This window comes from Arvicola amphibius, chromosome 12 (genome assembly GCF_903992535.2).
Source record: "Arvicola amphibius chromosome 12, mArvAmp1.2, whole genome shotgun sequence".
Taxonomy (NCBI): domain Eukaryota; kingdom Metazoa; phylum Chordata; class Mammalia; order Rodentia; family Cricetidae; genus Arvicola; species Arvicola amphibius.
This window is the reverse complement of record NC_052058.2, coordinates 76,575,459-76,597,300: the sequence shown is the minus strand read 5'-3', so window position 1 is coordinate 76,597,300 and position 21,842 is coordinate 76,575,459. Positions and strand designations below refer to the sequence as shown.

General features: G+C 37.7%; 1 protein-coding gene across 1 annotated transcript; it reads right to left on the bottom strand.

Moving 5' to 3' along the window:
* Window positions 1-2,641: 2,641 nt before the first annotated feature.
* Rgs13 (regulator of G protein signaling 13) lies at window positions 2,642-12,682 on the bottom strand. The gene is made up of 4 exons (XM_042054026.1): window positions 12,601-12,682; window positions 9,405-9,572; window positions 4,057-4,223; window positions 2,642-2,824 (listed from the first exon to the last, which is right to left on the bottom strand). The coding sequence occupies exons 1-4, from the start codon at window positions 12,680-12,682 to the stop codon at window positions 2,642-2,644; spliced, it is 600 nt and encodes a 199-aa protein (XP_041909960.1).
* Between the last annotated feature and the right edge of the window lie 9,160 nt (window positions 12,683-21,842).

Here is a 21,842-nt window from a genome sequence, read left to right as displayed (position 1 = left end):
GGGAAGAACGTTCTCACCCTAAGTGACATAACTTCATTTAAATTATTTATGTATGTATACATGCATACTTATATATTATTATATATGTATGTGTAAGTAAACATAAAACAATAGGTTTCCCTATATTTTTTCAGTTATTCTTGCTGTTCTTTATTATCTCTCCTCCCTACCTCTCTCTCTCACACACACACAGACACTTTCCCTTCTGCCTCCCATCTTTCTCATCCTCCTTCACAGTACTTGTGTCCTATCATACCTTCTTTCTAGACTTCTCTAGAGTTCCCTCTCATCTCTGCATCTATGGTCCCTTTTTATTTTCCTGGTTTCTTTGGTTACTCCAGGTTATATACTCACACCTAAAGATTCAGAACTAGGGCCCACAAATAAGAAGGATTTGTCTTTCCGGGTGTGAGTCACTACACTCAGTGTAATATTTTCTAGTTTTGCCATTGACCTACAAATTTCATGCTTTTATTTTTGTCACAGCTGGATAGAATTCCATTGTGCATATGCATCACACTTTCACTACTCTATCTGCTGAAGGACGTTTAGGTTGTGAACAGGGCACAGAAAAACATGGCTGAGCAAGTAAATCCAACATGCCCTCATGATAAAGCCTTAGAGAAAACAGGACTGGAGGGAATGTACTTAAACACAAAAAAACTATATGTAATAAACCTTTTGGCCAGCATCTTCCGAAATGTAGAAAAATATTAATTTACAAGTACTGAAGGACTAGGCTTGGTTGGACAGACCTATTATTCAAACTAATTTGAAGACTGAAGCAGGCGGGTTACAAGTCCAAGGATTTCCTTGGTTACAGAGTGAGTTGAGGCCAGGGTGGGTGATTTAGGAAGACTAAGAAAGTAAAGAAAAGGCATAAGAAGGGAAACTTGGTCCCGTGAGATGGCTTAATGGATAAAGGTTCTTGCCATTAAGCCCAGTGACCTGATACTGATTCTGAGACCCACAAGGTAGAACTGAATCCCTTCTACTAGTTGTCCTCTGGCCTCTGCACATGCGTCGTTGCATGAGTGTATGGCCTGCACACAATAAATAAAATGTAAACTAACACAAAAGATAAAGAAATGGAAGAGCAAAGAGATTGTGACTTTTTTTTCTAATTTTCTATAGTTTACCCATATCTGAATAAATTCATGTAATAGCTTTGGAAATCCAAAATGAAACTTAAGTTTCATATAATAAAGTTAGTATTTTCTCAATGGCTTTGTGTGACATCAAAGTATCATTTCCCCACTCTGTTGCCCGTGGTTCTTCACTTAGTCACTTACTGTGTTGTTGGCTTCTCTAAAGCTGGAGGCAGGTGGTTTAGTGGCTAACTATTTTTTCAGCACCTGAATACACTGTGGTTGTCTGTGCAGTTACTCATACTGCTCCTTTAAACATGGAAAGCAGTTGTTAAAATGCCTAGAACCTTGTGAACCATAGAGGCTGGCATTTTTTTTTTTTTTTTAGTAAAGTAAGATACACAAGCCCAAGGAGCAAGGACCATGGTAGTGTGAGAACAAGGGAGTCACTGGGAAGAGCAGACGCTTTGTTTTGTGAGAGGGATAAAATCTATTTAAAGATGTTCTGTCAAACCAGGAGAAAACATGGCTATTAAAACATGATTCTGTGGTAGGGTGAAGGTCAGTTTCAATGTTTTCTGTCCGCCAGCAACACAAGACTTGATTTTTTTTTTTTAGGTATAAAAGGTAACAGTTCAAATTTTATATCTGTGTATGTTTTGTTGAACCCCAGGAACACCAAGTCTGAGGGTTGAGTCTAAACTCTGTTAACATCTTAAAATGACAGCAAGGTGACTCCAAACACAAGGTAAACTGCACTTTGTTCTATTTTCTTACTTTTGCAAACTTTAGGCCCTTTGAAATTTGTACTATAAGGCATAAGAAGGCGTCTTTGAAAAAGTATGTACATAACCTTTTAATTTCAAATTTATTGCCTTTCAACACTATAATGAGTTCATATTGCAAGGAAATTAATCCTAAAATAAAAGACAAAATTTTATATCCTAATAGCGAAGCACATATAAAGTATAAAGGAAAAATCATTCACATGGAGTGGGTGCTTAGACTCATCACAGTGACTTAGCATGTAGAAGGTACAGATGCCATAGGAGGTCAATTATGGACATCCTACCGGGAAAATTTTATAGCTAAATTGTCTCAACATATTTTTCAGTACTTCTCATGCTAAAATATAATTGATTATACCATGACTAGTTTATATACTAATTTAAGATATTCTAAGCTTATCTGTAGAATACATAGAGACATGATTCACAGAGCAATGGTTTAAAAACAAGTTATCTGTGCTGACTGCCAAATTTTTTAAATGAGAAAAGATCATTAGTTGCCTAGTATAGTAAAAATGTTAAAGTGTTTCTATGATGAGAGCTAACTTCTTTTTTCTTCTCTGTTAATTCCTCTCTGTAAGTAGGCTATAAACTGTATTTTTGAGCTCATTATGTTTGAAATGCATTTCCTTTGGGAACTAGAAATCAATTTATGGCTTGGTTTCTGTTTCATTTCTGCTTTCACTCTCATTTTGTACATTTTTTTTAAAAATTTAAGTTAACACTTGCAATTTGTCTTCTTCAGTTTAAATTATTGGGTAGTAATCAAGAGCTTTGAGATTGAACCGTTTTTAGAAGGTTTTGGTACATTTCAGACTTTAAGAATCTGGGATAAGAATCCATTTCCATATGCATATACACAATCTTTTGAGCCTCTTCAAAGCACGTTTGAGTGGGTTCTTGAATGTTTCTGATGATAGCGTCTCTTGTTGAACTGTCGATGTTAATCTGAAAAACAAAATTGTAGGTTAGGTACAATCAAACGTGAGTGCCTGCAATGGGATACTATTAAATTACTATTAAATTATTTTATTAAAATAATAAAATTATTATTTTAGGGTAACAGCACAGTTTTGGGTGCAGTTTTCATAGCTATCTCAAGGAGTTTTAGGAAATGACGCCATTGCTCTTTTTAAATGTAAAAACCTGCTGTTAGTGTTCCAGAGCAATAGAAGAAAGCACAGAGTTCACTGCCAAGGAATGCCGGCAACCTCTGCGTATCTGGGACATGCCCATGCTTTGTTAGTGGTAGTCAGCAAACGTGGAAGCTTATGAACTGGAGGGCTCTTTTTAAAGAAAAATAGGAAGTGGGTGGCTGCTTTCAACCTTACTGCCCTTAATAGTCACAAACGCTGTGTTAGCCACACAAGTCCTGAAAAGGGAAGCGAGTGAGAAGTGCAGAAATAGATGGGGGATGTGGTTATCTCAGAAGACTAAAAGTTTCCAGAAGGGTTTGTGGGAGCAATTGAATAATATAGGGTTATGTTGAGTGACAGAAATCCCCTGTGTTATCCTCCACCCTGGCCTTGAACATGAATTGTAGTCTTTGGTTGTCTCTCTGTCAGGAGTCTTGGTGTTAGGCAGTGTAAGAGACAGCAGTGATTACAACATGGATGGCAGCTGAGTCTGGGTTTACTCAGGTGCTGTGGCGTGCTGGACCAACACCACCGGGGAGATGCTCATGACCATGTCTTTGCTGCCAGAGAACTCTTCCAGGGACCCTTTGGTTCTTTTTAATTTTGATGGGAATTTAGATAAGTTAACGAGACAAACAGCTCACCACTGAATCCTAATGCTACTACTTAATGACGGTACCACACGGGGCAATTCATCCGGTTCATTAAGTTAGCTAACAATTAGGTTTATGACTGAAAAATAAGATTAATAATTTTGTTGTTGTTGTTGTTTTGTTTTTTCAAGACAGGTTTTTCTGTGTAGCCCCAGCTGTCCTGGCACTCACTCTGTAAACCAGGCTGGCTTTGAACTCACAGAGATCTGCCTACTTCTGCTGCCTGAGTGCTGGGATTAAAGTAGTGGATTATCACCACCAAGCAGATTAGTAATTCTTAGTTTATACATTTTTAGGGGATATTGGGATAGATTATGCCTGGCAGGTAATGATGATTGAGTTATTGGTGTTTTCTAAGGCTATCCCGATTGCCATGCCCCGTGACTGTTACCTCTTTAGGGGACTGTGGTTGGATGTAGATGCTGTAAAGCTTCTTTGCCCTGGAAATCCTGCCCCTCCGTGAGGCAATCTTTTTGTAGGTTTCACATGCCATCCAGAATTTAATATTCTCGTCACTGTGCTCCAATTTTAAATATGCTGTGTATACTACTGGACCATCTAAAAGTAGAAAAATGTGATTATTTTCATGAGTTAACAGTTATCAAATATTTAAGTAGTAATACATGCAGTTTAATACAGAAACCCGAGGAGAGCTCCAAAGATATAGAACAAGCAGGCGGGTATCTTCTGAGGCTGCATCAGCCACACACCCAGGTCTCTCTACAGCTGAAGCATGTTTAACGATGCCACTGGTTGGTGGTTATTCCTTTGTTCTGAGTCACTCAGTGGAAAATATTTGTCAGTTTAGATGTGCCTATGACAGAAAGGCCAGGAGATGTCATGAGAACCCATACAAAGGACTTAAGCTACATAGGCAGGCAGAACTCTCCCTCTAAAGTTACAGAACATATTTAAGACCTCACAACAAACTGATAGGTAAGAACTAGGTTATAGATCTGGCAAGTCAGGGTTGGGAGGAAACTAAGTTATGTATGAGGGATACTTTGATGAGGCAGAGTTGTCTGGAGTGTTTCTCCACATCCAATCAGCAGAACAGGAAGATGAAGAATTGAACATCATATTCATGGTTTATGGTTCAACTCAGAAATAAGGACCAATTAAGGAAAGGAATCCAGAGGGATGTTGGACACTTTCTCAGAACCTAACACAGGGTAATGCGTTGGGCCGAACATAACCAGCTAATGACACTTGATGCTTAGATGATTATCTTCAGCTCTGGTCTTGAACAGTCTCTGGGGTGAGCAGATGAGCAGAGTGGGAGAACTTTTATTCAGGCCCCATTTTTTGGAAGCTTGTGCTCATATATTAGACATATTCTCATGGGTGTGTCTTGTTCCTCATCATCCCAGGGAGGGTCGAGTGGTCTCAAGGTTTAAGATGAATACTTTGAGATGGCCACTAAACTCCTTTGGGTGACTGAGAAGTCTTTTGTCGTATGTGAGAAATTTAATTGCTAAATGATAAAATGACAAAGTAACTTTCCATGGATGTTATTAGAGCTGTGTTTAGTTAGACTGAATACAAGACTACCTACTGACTGACAGTGTGAATTTTTTTCCTTTACAGACACCCAGTGCCTCATTTAATGCTTGCAAGTTGACCAGTTTTAAGGTCAGTACCTGTCCATGAAACTGTTACCATAAGTTGGGTCACCAGTGCCTACTAACTCCTAAAATAGAGAATTTAGTTAACAAAAATTTTGATTGGTATCATTAACTCTCATGAGAAAGAGTAATAATCAGATGGAATAGAAGTGATGTAAAGTCATATTTTCCTGCAACTTCATAAGAGACATTAGACCAATTTGTTAGCACTAGAAAGTCAGGCTACATGATCTCTTGATTTTCACTGATTATATTAGCAGTGATACAGGAAGAAAGGCAACAGTCTATCTTCAAGGAACATAGCAGAGATAGAGGTAACTACCATTTACAAAAGTGTCAGGGTTGGGGAACACCGGTCATCTGCAAGAATCTGGCATGCAGGGGATACACAGACCCGAGTATCGCTCAGAGTGAGATGGGCAGGTGCAGCCTGCAGTACAATGGATGGGAGAGGTTTGAAAGAAACTTTACCTTGCCCGAGAGTACACATCAGATGAGGGCAGGGCATATATAGATACACAGCCTAGGAAGTGGCATAGGTTAGCTGTTACTATCCAGTGGGAAATGCATTATAACTTATATTTCAAAGAAGTTCGTTTTCCTGCTGGCGTGATGGTGTGATAGTCCTTGCCTTGCTATAAGCATTGCAGAGAACACGGCTGTGGTTATTAGCTCTCCTGCTAGAGACATAGCCAAAGCTGTGGGCAAAGTTGCAAACAAAACAAAATGACACCATTGCTTTAACGAGACAGTGAAAACCCCAGATTTCCAGAATGCATTGAGAAAAGTCATTAAAAATGAAGGGATTTGTATAGTTGGTACTTAAAGGAATTATAACTGAAGACTTAGCTAGGAATGGAAGACAAGGGTTTTGAAATAATGAAATAAGCTATAAATCAGAAGATAAATACTGATAAAGTCTACAGGTCACTGAATGAGATGATCCTTGGCCAGCTGGATGGTTAGGTGGATGGGTGGGTGAGATGGGGTGGGAATACAGTCTAGAAACCAATATTAGGTTGTATACTACATCTGAATTTGTATTTGTTATATAAATTCTTATTCTGGAACCCCCCTGTACCTACCTCTGCCTTCTCTAGCCTCCGGTTTGAGAGATGAATAAATATCTTTTTTTCTTTGGTTAAACTAACAGTTGTACAACTCCTAATGTAGCCATATCCTTTGCCAATGAAACTTCTTCTGAATTGATTTTCATTTTCATTTCCTAAATTACAGTCTTCTATATGTAATAGATGAAACATACTGCCTGGGTATTTGATGCAGTAGTACCTACTATTATTCACAGTTATTTTCTGGTCCTCTAAGAGGTTCACATTTCCATGCTCCCTTTACCTCTGCACTGGCCCCTGAATTTGTGCCGAAAAGTGAGAGTCATGTACAAGTGCATTTTAAGGTGGAAGCAGAAGGTTCTTGACCTTGTGTGACTCTTTTCTTTCCTTGTCATAAGGGGGATAAATCTATAAGAAATCTGATGTTTTAACCTAATGCCAGAACTATGAGGTGGAACAGAGTTAAAATTGACCTCGGTTGTTATATATTGAGAGCAGCAAGAGAGCCTTCTTTATTATAGTCAACTGGGATTTTTATGGTACTTATTATTACATCATAATTTTTAAAAGCTGACCCAGACTACTGGAGCCTGTGTAATATTTCAGACATGACTCTAGTGTTCAGAATGACTAGGATTACACAACTGGTTTATGTTGCAGACATTTGTGTACACCAGGTGAGTTTTCATCAGAGAATACTAACTAGCTATTTAAGCAAATAGCTGGAAAAATATGTGTGCAAAAGCATTTCTGGAACCTTAGTAAATGTTAAATACAAAATTCAATTGCTGAGTTTATAGTTGTTTTGATTCAACAGCACAACTGAACTACTAGGCGAAATGTTTTTCCTAAATTAAGTGGTGGAGTCCCAAGTGATGCATTTTGAAGTTTTCAGTGATGCTCAGAAGATTTGCTGCTATTTAGTAAATGAAAAATAAAGACCAGGATTGCTCACTTTAAAGAATTAGAAAGTAAGTTTGTGTCATATGTTGTGTGTGCATTTTCTTTTACAAATGTGGGTGGTACCTTTAATAATCTCTGTATTACTCTTGAACAAGTAGTCAGTGGGATGAGTATGTCTCTGATACACAAAGTGACATGTGACAGTTATCTTGATGGGGAAGGAACATGTGGGATATCTTTTAACTGAGTCAGAAGAGGACCCTATCTTTCCCAGAATCGTGGTTTCTGCACAAGGCTAGTCAACCATTTACTGACTTGCAGGTGAACTGTGGCCATTAGTATATATTGAAATACATGTGAACTAATTTTAAATTCATGTACTTTCAATCTGCACCACGGGGAATACAGAAGTTTATACTTCTACTAGAATTTCTGTAAGTGTTTATAGTAAATATTCTGGTTTATTAAAATTTGTGTTTTGTAGTTAGAGTTTTCCTGACTTTTCTATTCTTTTTATGTGCTAATGACACTGTTATACTATTGCGTTATCTCCTGTTATTTTCAGATTATTTTGAGGTACATCTGTCACCATCTTATACGACAAAGCTTCAGTCAGTCGACCAGATGTTCCTTTCAGTATTGTTAGGAATCTCATGAGAGGAAAAAGTCATTTAAAACGTCTGGTCACATTATTGTACCCTATCTACACCTTCCCATGACTCAAATGAACAAGGCCATAGCTGTTCAGTGTGATTTCCAGACTCACTGGACAGAGTACTTTACCCTCATACTTGTGATGATTCATTCCTAAATGTATTACCTGAGCCCTGCTCAGACACTCTTCTCTAAACACACTTCGTTGTTAGGTGGTGTGTCATTTATTTAATCGTTTATCTCCTATCTTGTGCGTTATACCTCAACCTGAGACTTAGCTTATAGATCATAACATCTAAAAAAAAAAAAAGTTCCCTGAACTCCCCTGGTTGCCTTAATATGCACTGTTAGTTGATAAACCAACCTAGTATAGAAAGAATGTACAATTCCAACAAATATATTGTGTTCCATTATATTTGTTGGTTTCTTCCCATTGTCCTCCCATTCTACTGAGAAGCTATAAGAATCAGGATTGCAGGTTATTAACTACTGAATATACAGTTCCTACATTCTGGTAAATGGCAGCTGCTGATGGATAAATGTTTTATAACCTAGGCTTCTGTATCCTTCGTGCTTCTAAATTTTAAAGGATTCTTTTATAAGTCTTACAAAGTGCAGTAGGCTCTAATCATTTTCCCATGCGGGTGGTACTTGAGACTGGAGGATTATTACAGTGTACTATGACCTTTCATTTTCTGAAAGTGGCGGGGGGGGAGTGCTAGCTGAACAGCCGTGTCTTAAAAAGGCCCTTTATTTTTTTCACCCTGCCAGGTTAAAACAGTGCCTGAAAAAACGGAGAAGACAAAAATTGCTAAATGGAAAGGGCTTAGGCGAAGTTGCAGAGTAATGTAAGGTGTGATGAAGTAACCATGGCAACAGCAGTGGTTAGCAGAGATTGGGGAAAATGATAGTGTAGGAAGCTGCCAATCCTTAGTGGGAGGCAGGAAACCTCTCACAGAGAAGGGAGCTGAGCCAATGCACAGGAGGAGTAACAGCATCCATCAGTATCTTCTGTGTCAGCTCTGTGCCACTGCATCCATAAAGATGCTCCCCCAGCATGATGCTTTATCAGTATAGGGAGATTTCATTGCCTTAATCGGCTTGCCAGTCCTCCATGGTTAAATCCCGTATTTTTTAAGATTGTCCACCAGAAATTATGATAATTTATAAGGGGAGCATAAAGTATATTTAAGTATAATTTTGATTCAAAGTAAAGGATTAATGCCAGCTCTTATTTAGAACCCCTGCCTATCCAGAATGTCTGTGCTGGGGAAGCTAAGCAGAATACAGGAAAACCTGCAGCTGTGTCTTCTGAGTTAAAATGTCGTTGTAACTTTTAAATGATCACTCAACAATGTGCAGTTGTCAACTGCTGTTTCCCTGATATCATAGCCCTAGGATTTTCCAGAAGAGTTGCTTTGATTCCTTTTCTACCAGCTAAGCTTTTCCCAGGTTCTTTTATGTTTTTTCATTTTTTAGTGCCTTACATTTCTCTGTTACTTTTACATTATCCCCTCTCCTATCTGCAATGACCTCCTCAGTGTTAGCTGTCATCAGCAGATGTGCATGTTGCTGTGTTTCCCAAATGCGACCAAAACAAGTATTGACCCACACTCCTTCCTGCCACTGACCATGTCTCCTTCCCGTCTTTATCTCTATATACATATATATGTGTATACATACATAAGATGTGTGTGTGTGTGTGTGTGTGTGTGTGTGTGTGTGTGTGCCTTTCACTGGTCTGGAGTTGACTAAGTAGATTAGGCTGGGTGGGGTGGCCCACAGGATACAGCAGTCTACCTGTCTCTCCCTTTTCTGTACTGGGATCACAATGGTGCACCACTATGCCCAGGTGTTTTCCTTTTTTGAAAATGTAAGTTCAGTAACTCAGCCCTCATACTTGCAAGTTGAGCATTTTGCTGACTGAACTATTTATATAAACCCTCCTTCTTAAAGTTTATTTTTATTTTTAACTGACACATAGTGACAGGACTTAGTATGCTGTACATGTGTGATATATCAGTCTATGTGTACTTTATGTAATGATTAATTAGAATAATTGACATATTTATCACTTCAGGCACGTATCATTTGGGTATATTCAAAATTTTTTCTCATACCTATTTTGAAGCATTCAATTACTTGTCTCGAAATACTGCTATACTTGTATATTACATTAGAAGTTATTTATAGACCTTGAAAGAACAATACTCATGTTTATATGGAAAAACAAGAAACTAGTATAGCTAAAACAATTGTGTACAATAAAGGAACTTCCTGAAGTATCACCAGCCCTGATTTCAAGCTCTACTACAGAGCTATAGTAATAAAAAACGACATAGTATTGGCATTAGGTATTAGGTTAGCTCTGTGTGTGTGTGTGTGTGTGTGTGTGTGTGTTAAAACAAACCTATTCTATTAGCCTATATACTTTAGTTGGGGGATTTAGAATATTTATATTTAATATTATCAATAATGGATTAAAGACAGTTCTGTCATCTTTTCCCCCCTGGTTTTATGCATCCTTTTTGTTTCTTCCTTTCCTGTCCACGTTGGGCTTTGTGTCTTTGTGCTGATAGAGTTACATTCCTCTTTCCCCTTGACATTTTCACTCATTTTGTGGAGTTTTGTGCATAGTGGCAGTCACCCTTCTGCTTTTAGAAACTGTTCCCTTGGACATTTCTCGTAGAGCTGTTTGAATGTTGAGAATTTCTTGAGTTTTTTTTTTTATTGTAAAAATGGTTTTATTACTCAAAGTGATATGCAAATTGAACACAATTCATACAAACTCATTAATTTCAATGAGTCAAAAAGACATAAAATTTTTATATACATATGTATAATATTATCATGAATAAATTTAATTAAAATACTCCCATTGAATCTCAATACATATACATACATGTGTGTGTGTGCCTGAAAAATAAAATTGTGCATCCACAGATGAGAAAAAATATATGACATTTGATTCTGTATCTGAGTTATCTCATTAAAGATGATTGTTTCCAGCTCAATCATTTACTTAAAAATTCCATAATTTCATTTTTTCTTAATATCTGAGAAATATCACACTGTTTGAACACTCTCTTATTTCATTATCCATTCATCAGTTGTTGGATACCTAGAATGTTTTCATTTCCTAGCTACTATGTCTGTAACAGCAATAAACAAGCATGTCCATATAGTTGCCAGAGGTGTAAGGATATGTTGCTTTGGAAAAGAGGTTCTTATTTTTAGTTTTTGTTTTTATCTAGGTAAGTTTTCACTTCTCTTTCATCTTGAAGCACAGCTTTGCTGGGTATAGTATTCTTGGCTGAAACTTTTCTTTCACAGTTTGGAGTATGTTATGCCTTCCCTCCTGGTCTGTAAGATAACTATTGATAAATCTGCTGCTAGTCTGATGTCAATTCTTTTCTAAGTGTCCTGCTACTTTTTGAATGAGCTATTCATTTATTTACTTGCTTATACAAAAACCACACATATGCACAGACACGCACACACATATATAAACATGCATGCACACGCGTACACACATATACACACATGCACGTACACATACATACATACATACATACATACATACATACACACATGCACACACATATGCATGCACACATACACACATATATGCACATATAGGCACACACATATACACACATGCACACACATGCACGTACACATACATATATACATACACACATGCACACACATATGCATGCACACATACACACATATATACACATATAGGCACACACATATACACACATATACATATATACATGCACACATGAGCACACACATATGCATACACACATGTACACATATATGCACACTTACACATATACATGCACAGTTGCACACATACACACATATACACACATACACAGAAGTAGTGGTGGGAACTAAATGCCAGCGCTCTATCACTGATCTTCAGAGCTAGCCTCTTCTAATTTATGGAATTCTGTTTTCCTTCTAATTTTGACAGTTTGGCTACAGCATATTTTGTTACAGAGTGAAGCACAAAGACTTTGAGGCAGCCATTTCTCAATTTCTATTCTTTAATCTTCTCATTTTCACACACACACACACACACACACATACACACAGCATTACATATCTTACCTTACATATCATCACCTGTCTCACATGCCACTGTAAATGCTTTTGTTGAGGTATCAAGGGCTTCTATGTTATTACACCTAATGGGCCCTCTCTGACCTGATCTCTCTCCAGTCTTCACAGTTCATATAACTTTTCCTGAAAGAACTGTCGCATTAGTTCACCAGATGTTCCTTTTGACTTTACTGCCTCTTGCTCCTCAACTCTGGAATATCACCCTGTACCCAAGCACCATCTCTCTACCTTTCTTCTTTATCTTAACTCTTCCAGTAATTTCTTGAGCCATAGCTTTTCCTAGCACCTAGATGCTAATTGTTTTCAAGGTTGTCTTCTCTCCTGAGTTCTGATCTTAGCTTGTTTATTGAAATAACCTTCTAACTAGCTTCCCTTTCTTTCTTTTTTGTCTTCAGAAAAGAGCTGGGAAGATCTTTTTAAAAATGTATTGATTTTTGGTTAGTGTTCAGGGTAAATAAGATCATTCACACGTTCTTATGAGGCCTTATGCAGTAGGCATATTAAACTTCTCTTCAGTTATTTGCAGACACTAATCTCATATTGTTGTACCTTTCAGATATGTTTCTCTGCTACTTGGCTTCATAACCAAATACCTCAGCACAGATGTCTGCTTCTTCTGACTGATCTCCATGTTCAGATCCTATTCCTTCTGACAGTTTTTTATTCTCTGTCAGAGGTTCTGACATTTCTGCTCCTCCTGACAGTTTTGTTCGCTGTCAGCAACTCCCAGCTGAATATTGTAGTCTTGCACCTTTTTTCCCGTGTCACTTGATTTTATTTTCTCGAAGCACTTATCACTTGTGGAATCATCTGTCCATTAGTTTGTTTGTTCTTTGTCTCCTCTGTTTAAGTGGAGTACATGGGCCAAACACATGTATACTCCCCTTTATCTCATTTCCACCCTCATGCTGTTTCCCCGGATATATGGGAGGATTGTTTGAATCATCCAAGTGATCTTTTTATTCGTATAAGCAACAATATCAGTGAATAACTTCCATTGTTATCTTTTGACAAAGAGCTTACTCCCAGAGGTAGAAGGTAGGCTCATATAGCTGAAGATGCCACACACTATAGATACAGAACCTCCCTGAGGTCTGACTTTCATAGTACCAGAAGTTACCATGCAAACTTCCAAAGGAGAGAAGCAACTGGCAGTCCTACCATGCTATAGAACTTACAAACCACAACTATCATTAGTGCAGCATGATAGTTCTAAGGGTGCAGTAGTGAGACACATACGTTGGCAATAATCAACAGCTTTCTCATTGGGTTTATGAACCTCACAACAAGATGGAAATCTTGCCTGGTACTGAAAACCTAGCCAGTTATCTAGGACTAATGAAGTCAAGGATCTTGGAGGAGAAACTACAGCTGGTACTTTATTAAACCAGCATAATTCTACCTACATTCTAAATACTTGTGCTCATACCCACAGGAAAATTTAGTCTTCAGCTCTCACTAAGGAAGGAAACTTTCTTTGCAGCAGACAGATACCACTACAGAAAACCACAACCATTCAAAATGCAGACTTCTGCAACCCAGTCTCAGTAGACACATCTATAATCCCCCCACCTGAGTGTCATGTACCATTTCAGAAGAAGTGGCAGGAAGATTGTAAGAGCTGGAGGAACACTGAGTTTTCAGTGAGTTTGTGTCTCCTAGGAATTTCAGAAGCATCACCCATAAAGTTTCCCCAGCACGGCTCATTATAAATGAGCTGAGCAAGGGCAACAACAACAGACATGCCAAACCGAATGGGGAAGACCCATGGGGCCTGAACTCTAGGCAAAGAACTGCAGACAACAAAGAAAGCTGAAAAAACAAAAAACAACAACAACAAAAAAAAGCTGAAAGCTGGAGAGACAGCATTCCCAGCGAATAGCAGAATAACAAACTGGTCACCCAGATACCAAATGGTCAGCCCTGAAAAATGCACATATGTAGCATTGTACAAATTGAAGAGTCTGCATTTATGCATTTAGGAATATATACGTGTGTGTGTGTGTGTGTGTGTGTGTGTTTAACAGCAATTAATAAAAAAGATACCATGAATTTGAAAGAAATAAAGGGTTGGAGAAAGGGAAGGAAAGGGAGAAATGACATAACTATATTATAATATAAAAAATAAAATAGTAAAAATGAATCTATCACTAAAAAGATAAAGAGAAAATTGGTAATGTATCTAACATATTTATATTTCTTCTGCATTTTCTGGCATTATAGATTCCTTGACCTTTCTTGTTTGAAGAGTTATGGGATTTTAAGTGATTTTGGTTTTCTATAATTTCAAATGTTCCTTGTGTTCTTTCTAATTTTACTAATCACATTTAGTGTTTAGTTACCAGAAACACCCACACAACTACTTTCCCCATTTTCACGCTGGGAAAGCCTGATGTCGTGATAGCAATTTTGGATTCAGTGATGAAGTCTGGGTTCCTATTATTTGAGGAAAAATCTTCCATAAGTCTCAGGTATTTTCTTGGATAGTTGAAATTTTTCTTTACATTATTATTCTTGTTACTTCTGAAAAAATATTTTCTAAAAATTTAAATGTTTGAAAAGATGAGGAATCTTCAGTCACCTGTAGATTTAACATTTGTAGAGTATTCTTCCTGCTCCATTCACCGTGGATAATTTTTAAGTGACACTGACTTATACACCAAACACTAAGGAATCAACGCACTGCATTTCTTCAGTTAAAAGACATCTGGCTATCAGTACTCGCTTACTTGTAAGTAATTTCCTATATTTAAACTACTGCCAGTCAGCCCTTATTGTAGCCTTAGGATTTTTGTCAAAAGATATGATTTTTAATAAGTATCTTTGTTGCCTTTGGAATTTTATTCCTGGCGCTTATGCAAGTTAGTTTAATAACTATCTTCTGTCTTTCCAAGTCTACCATAAATGGTGATCCTTCTCACTTTTTTTGTAAAGGATTTTCAGATTTTGAAAAAAAAATTTCTGTGCATTTTAGTTTGTATGACAGGCTGATGGGATTTTCCCCAAGCGTGCTACCTGATAACTATAACAGGCTTAGTTTGCATTTGGTAAGTGAATATATACACATCAGGTTTAAAAAATATCATCAATGTTTTGAAAACTTGTTTGCCAGCAGTGAATTACTGGATAACATCTAGAATCTGAATCAGCATCTACTTTGTCATAGTGTTCTCTTCCCCTTAGGTCTTCTTCTTCTCCTTTTTTTTTTGTTCTTTTTGAAAGAGTATGTTTTTGATTGAAATAGAACTGTATCACTTTCCACCTCCCCTTTACATCTAGCCTCTCCCAGCTCATCTGATCTTTCTGCCATGTTACCTTCTTTTTCTTTGTATTATTAAATGTATATATGCACACACATATGCCGAGTCAATATTTGTTGTTTGTGTGTATATGATTTCAAGACTTATCGGTCTTCATTGGCAAACCAATAAGAGGCTCATCCCTGATAGAAACGATTTCTCCTTCTTCCATCAAACATTTTCTTCTTTCTATGTTAACATGTCCATTGATGTTGAAATTTTTTTTGGTTTTGGCAGAAAATGCATTAAGGTACAGCAAATGGGATTTTAATGTTGGTGGCAACTAAAGGACTTAAGTCCCACTCAACAGGAGGAAAATCATGAAAGCTAACCAGTGTCCTGGGATAGGGAGGCCATGCTCCTTAAAAAAAGAAACTACTGCTACCACTTTGCTAGGCCAGCACAATTCCTTACCATTCTAAGGATAACATTCCAAATATCCTTGTGTGCATAGATAAATGTCACTCACACCCCTCATCAAAGAACCCTCTCTTTACAGCAAATGGCAGAAAATCCAACTGGACACAGCACAGCTATCAATAGGTTGTGCTCAGCACAGCCTCAACTGATACATTTACATCACAGCTCCTAGATCTGTGGCACAGAGCCTGAACACCAGGAAGCCTGCTATTAAACAGTCTCTTTTAGAATTGGATGCATAAATGTAGTCCTTTCCAATTCCCACTTTTTATAAAGCACTGAAATTTAATGGCATTATGTTGAATATAGCTATTACTTAAAAGTCTTCCAACAAATATTTCCTCATCTTCTCTTGAGGCTCAGATTAATGCATTTCATCCCCATGTGGGTTTATGATCTATATATTCTTAGATCATAGCTGTATTTAGATCTCTGTAACAATAGCATTTTGGATATAGCTTACCAGATACATTTTACTAATGTCATTTGTTAGTGTAAACACACTTTTATTCTCTAGAACATATAGCCTTTGCTTTCTTAGTATTTTTAGTTTACTAGTCCTATCTGTAGGATGATTTATATTTTTTATCACTTTATTTGATTGTAGAATTTTTTTTTTTTTGGTTTTTCGAGACAGGGTTTCCCTGTAGTTTCTAGAGCCTGTCCTGGAGCTAGCTCTTGTAGACCAGGCTGGCCTCGAACTCAGAGATCCGCCTGCCTCTGCCTCCCGAGTGCTGGGATTAAAGGCGTGCGCCACCACCGCCCGGCCTGATTGTAGAATTTTTAAAGAAACTTTATGCTAATGTGTTTTCATGACTCCATTGGCTTTTTTTTAGGAGCAATGTGAGAGAGATCTTCTTGTCCTTATCTTTTTTTTAGACTTTGCTTATGCTTATGACGTTGTATCTCTAAATTGCTGAGTCCAGATAAGCAAGTGCCCATTTGATATTCATGTCAAATAATTTACTCTATTCATTTTGTCAAGTCTTCAGCACTGACACATAATTTATATAATATAACTTAGTGTGTTGATCTTTTCCTACTAATATTTATCTGTCATTAAACTGTAGTACATGCCTACTAGGTACAAATGACACCTTGAGTCTCTCAGTGAGATGTAAAATGAATGATCAATATTTATTCTTCAAAAATTTACAATGTATTTAGCAAGCTACTTTGTAAATAAACTCATTACCAAAACTATTTACAATTAAAAGCAGAATAAATAATGTGCTAACAAAATAGAACAGGAAAATTATTTCTAAATCATTACATAGGAAAGGTGAAACGAGTTTTGATTTGAAGAGTGTGTAAGATTGGGTAAGAAAAAAAGGACACTGAGCAAAAGCTTATAGCAGGAGAATCACTGATGTACAAGTAAGGGCTGCAGCAGCTACCACACTGGTGGAAGGTCTGTTTCATAAAGGACACAGCTAAATATAAATTTTAGAAAACTGGTTAATTAGGGAATCTTGGATCCTGAATACTAAGAGTTTGGTATTTTGGTCGGAAGGAGAAAAAAATTTATCGTACTTAAGAGATGTGTACTTTGTGCCAACCACTTTGTGCTCAGGCTGTATAGTTCACTGAAATATATCTTTTGTGTTCAACCAGTACAATAGTGTTGAGCAGAAAGATGGTTATCATTCCCACTTTATAGATGAGATGTCTGAAACTCTGAAAGTAAGATTAACCTGGTAATATTGTGAACACTGGTTGGGGCTGATATTAAAACTGTTTGGAGAAGAATCAGTACAGCTGACTTCACAGGCAAGTTTCTCTCCTTCGTCTATTTAAGTGCCCTAAATTTTAGTCCCAAGATATAATATTTAATTCATGGTCAAACTGGCAAGTTACATCAGAGAACTATGAATAATACTTGATAAGTAAAAGGCATAGTTCAAATATTCTTTCAAATAAATGAAAGAAAGAAACTATGCTGTGGACATTTTCAGTGGAACGGCTTATGACTAAAAATGGATGCTTAGATGGTACCTAGGTCTGGGGATATGCAATACTAGGAAAGTAGTCTCAGAGTCAGAGCTTGAGGGACTAAAGAATCCTGGTAGAAAAAGCTGAGTCAAGTGTTCACACCTCCCACCATTGCCCTGTGATTCAGAAATAACAGAGGTGGTACTAAAGAATGTTCTTGAGGCAGTGGGAGCAGGTAGAGTCCCCATGAGAACCCCACGAGTGATGGGATGTATTCAGTCTAGAATAACACTACACACCTACTAATTAAAACATCGTAGTGGCATGGTTACCTACTGTTCATAGTCACGACATCTGAACAATCATTCTTCCCAGAGACTCTCACAAAGGGAAGTCCCGAATAAAGGGATAAGTCCACAGATAAAAATAACAATCAGTTGATGGTTTTAGCACTATTAGGAAGGAACTAAGTTCAGAATTAGATTTTTTTTGTTTTTAACTTGTCTTCTGGTTTTTATCATTTTCTATCATCTACCATTTTCTGTTCCAAACAGAAAAATGGACAGTTCTGAGTGCCCATCATCCTTCATTTTAACCGTACTGAACTTCTAAACTTAAGTTTTTGTCTACCTACATCAATATGACCTTTCAGTTGTATCATTTTCTCATGCTTGTGTCATTACACATGGAGCCCCTGGAATCAGAGACTGAAGAGCTCCAAGGAATTTTAGAACATTGAGGCTCAAATTGTTTCTTCCTTGTGAAAGTACTTAGAACAGCAACTTTTTAAATAGTTTCCAAGCACTAACTTTAGCAAGCTATGGGAAGGCAGTATATTTCAGAATGTGTTACTATTTCAGCATATCCCCAATGGGCTTTATACATATGCTTGCGAAGAATAAATACCCACGGTGACTAATCTTGTTTTAATTAACACTGAAGAAAATAACAGTGGTTGTCATGAGAAGCTATTTTCAGGCTTTCCTTTTTGAACTGTGTCAGTTGCCGTTTAGGAAGTGGCAAGCAGCGCCGCTTACACTTGTCCTGCAGCATCCCACCCCCTCCTCATAAACATGAAGCAGCCCACTTATCCAAAGGTGACATGCACACCATACTCACATTTTGTAGCCATCAGGCTTTCCAGAGATTGGGCCCATCCTAAAACTTCTTCCAACGTAAGACTTTGAAAAGAAGCAAAAAGCACTGATTAGGCTAAATTATTATCAACGTTTTGCTGAGCTAAATAAATCTATGCCATCTTGAGAATAATGGAAAAATAGAATTACACTGCGTATTGTCCTTTGACCCTTTATGTTATAGTCTTCACTGAGTTTTTAAACTCTAAAAATATAAGTGGTGTATACTTGATATACACTTGATATACACTTTTTCTTTTTTTATTGATTTTTATTGAGCTCTACATTTTTCTCTGCTCCTCTCTCTGCCTCTCTCTTCCCCCCTTCAACCCTCCCCCAAGGTCCCCATGCTGCCAATTTACTCAGGAGATCTTGTCTTTTTCTATTTCCCATGTAGATTAGATCTATGCAAGTGACTCTTAACGTCCTCATTTTTGTCTACACTTGATATATACTTGACACGCACTTTGAAAGTTCCTGGCACAGACTCACACATTGCCTCTATAGGACTGTCTCGTGGCCTTCTGCCACTGTCACAGGTGCACCCACTTCCCTAATTAAAGCTGGGCTTACCGTCAAAGCTGATGCACACATTCTCAGGCAATAGCCCGTTTATTATGGTTGCACTTTCTTATTTGATCTGTGTGTATTTATATATTGAACTTTGAAGGCGTTGACATTAATGACGGCAGACTATGTGAAGTTACGTTCGATTTGATCAGAGTAAATAAGGTCACACTTAGAAGATGTCTGTGAAAGGTGCTGGCTTGAAGGCGCAGTTTCTGTTTCTGTTGGTGACCTTCATGAGGTCACTGGCTAAGTGGTCCCACTTTCTCACACACAAATAACTTTACTTCCCTGTCACTGAAATGTTCATCGCCACCCAGCTTTTGCTTCACGTGTGGTCTTCCTGCCTTTAGCACTGGTATACTCTAAGAAACCTGAAGATGCAAGCGAGACCTGCTCCCTGTTCGACTTATAAAGTCAGCCTGAATGTTAATTCTTCAGGAATGCCCATCAACATTAACGGGTTATGAACATAAGAAAACATTTGAAAAGTTAAATAATACATAATACAGAACAGTATTAGTCCTCTAACAGCGGATGGTCTCCGTCTAGACTTTCACATTAGCTTCGAGGTGCACTCTGTCCGGTGCTCTCATAAACGTTTCCATGAAAACTATTTCTGACTCACTGTCTTTTCTCTCACTAGAACTTCAGAAAGGATAAGCTAAAATAATATTTTTAAGGGGGAGGCAGGTTTCTCACATGTTTTTTTTTTTTTTTTTTTTTTTTTGTCTCACCCATTCCCATTGTGGAGGAAAGACTGAAATCTTCAGTGAGGGGAGATAACATGGCTGTGTTGGGAACTCATTGCCAAGAGAATGCCTTTGCCTGCAAGATTTACGAGATTTACAGATACTGACAGTGGTTGGAGAAATTGGGTTATTTGAACTTCCGTTTTGCTTTTGGCTTACTTTCTCTCTCACACAGGGTTCATGCTGGTTGGTGATTATGAAGATGGTATCCTCAGAATTATGTAAAGATTGTTTTTAAGTACCTCTGCCCCCAGATCAGCCTGAGTCTCCTGACCTCAGTTTTCCAGTTTCATGTCACTTCCTTTTTTTTTCTGGGCAGGTAGGCAGCAAAAAGCAATCAGATATGAAAACATTTTGAAATTCATGATGCTGACGCTTAGAGTTTGAGGGTTGAGGGATCCTTTCCTGATGCTGGACATAGGACTTCTCCACACCTTAGTTTTATTATTATCTCTATGTCTGATGAGGTCATTATGAATGCAAAGCTCCTATCAAATGACCTCTCTTTTGCTGAACCCCTCCTTTCCATGGGGGATCTGCAAAGCAGACTACAGGAAACCCAAGTTCTGATTGTGACAGTCCATAGAGATCGCCAATAGAAGCGAGCTTGTTCTAGTGAGGCTTTTATATCTTTTTCCATGGGTGCACCTGCGTAGTTCACGAACTTCTGCTCACTGGAATGCTGAGGGTTGGGTGTTTACCATCCATCACTACAGCTACCTCTCTTCATCAAGCAGTAGCTTTTTAAAGACCTTCCCTACGTCTGTGGAAGGTCAGACTGATCAAGAGCCCTGACCTACAAGGATGTGTTTAGAATTGAGGTCTCCACTTAACCTAGGTTAGGTATGTGTGGTTAATCTGACAAAGTCTTGAAACTGTGACGTTTTTGTGATGAACCCCATTGTTTTGTTATTTTTCCAGTCTTCCTTCCATTTTAATCTATTTGCATATCTCAGAAAAAAGGCTGGGTCTTTATAATATAACTGACCTGAGTGCTGGGGTGGCTTAGGCAGCAAGATCACAAGTTTGGCGGTAGCCTAGTCTGTAATGGCAGACCCTGTAAAAAAAACAAGGCAGTAGCAAATTTCTCTGCAATCAAAAAAAATGAGAGCTTGGTAGGCTTCCACTCCTGCAAACCTCAGGAGAAAAGAAAGGTGCCTGGCACCTCTTAAGAAGGTTTTAGTTGTAAAATATATTGGATTAAAAAAATCCGTTTAATATAAACAGTACCAAATCACTTTTAAAAAGAATGTTTGTAATCATCTCTATCTAAAACATCAAAGTTGCTGAGTACTTAGCACTACACCTCGAATAATGGAAATGAGTTTTGTGTGATATGTAACTGCTCCTCTGCTGGAGTTTCTCCTCTGTAAATGTAAATTTTACTTTCTCAGCAAAATATATTTAAAACATCGTTAAAAGATCTACGCATGTATTTATCATGTGACTAAAAATTCTTTAAAATGGCAATAATATTTAAAAGCTACTTACTCTGAAGGGAGCCTCTTAGCTCTGCATAGCTTACAGATCCAGCAGATATGCCCGCTCATTTTTTCTAAAAAGAAAAGCATATAGGTATAGTGCTTAGTCATGTAAAATGACTTCCCGATGAGTCAACTTTCAAAGAATATATAAAATTATATAGTTCAAAAGGATGAATTTGTAAAGCTAATGGGAGTCACTGT

Coding starts and splice junctions, on each gene's coding strand:
- Rgs13 (XM_042054026.1), bottom strand. CDS start 12,682: ATGGAGATCAGTCAGAAGAAGCAGACATCTGTGCTGAGGTATTTGGTT. Junction 9,573..12,600: donor CAGAGAAACATATCTGAAAG/GTACAACAATAT, acceptor ATATGTATATAG/AGATAAAGACGGGAAGGAGA. Junction 4,224..9,404: donor TGTAAAAGTAACAGAGAAAT/GTAAGGCACTAA, acceptor TTCTACTTTTAG/ATGGTCCAGTAGTATACACA.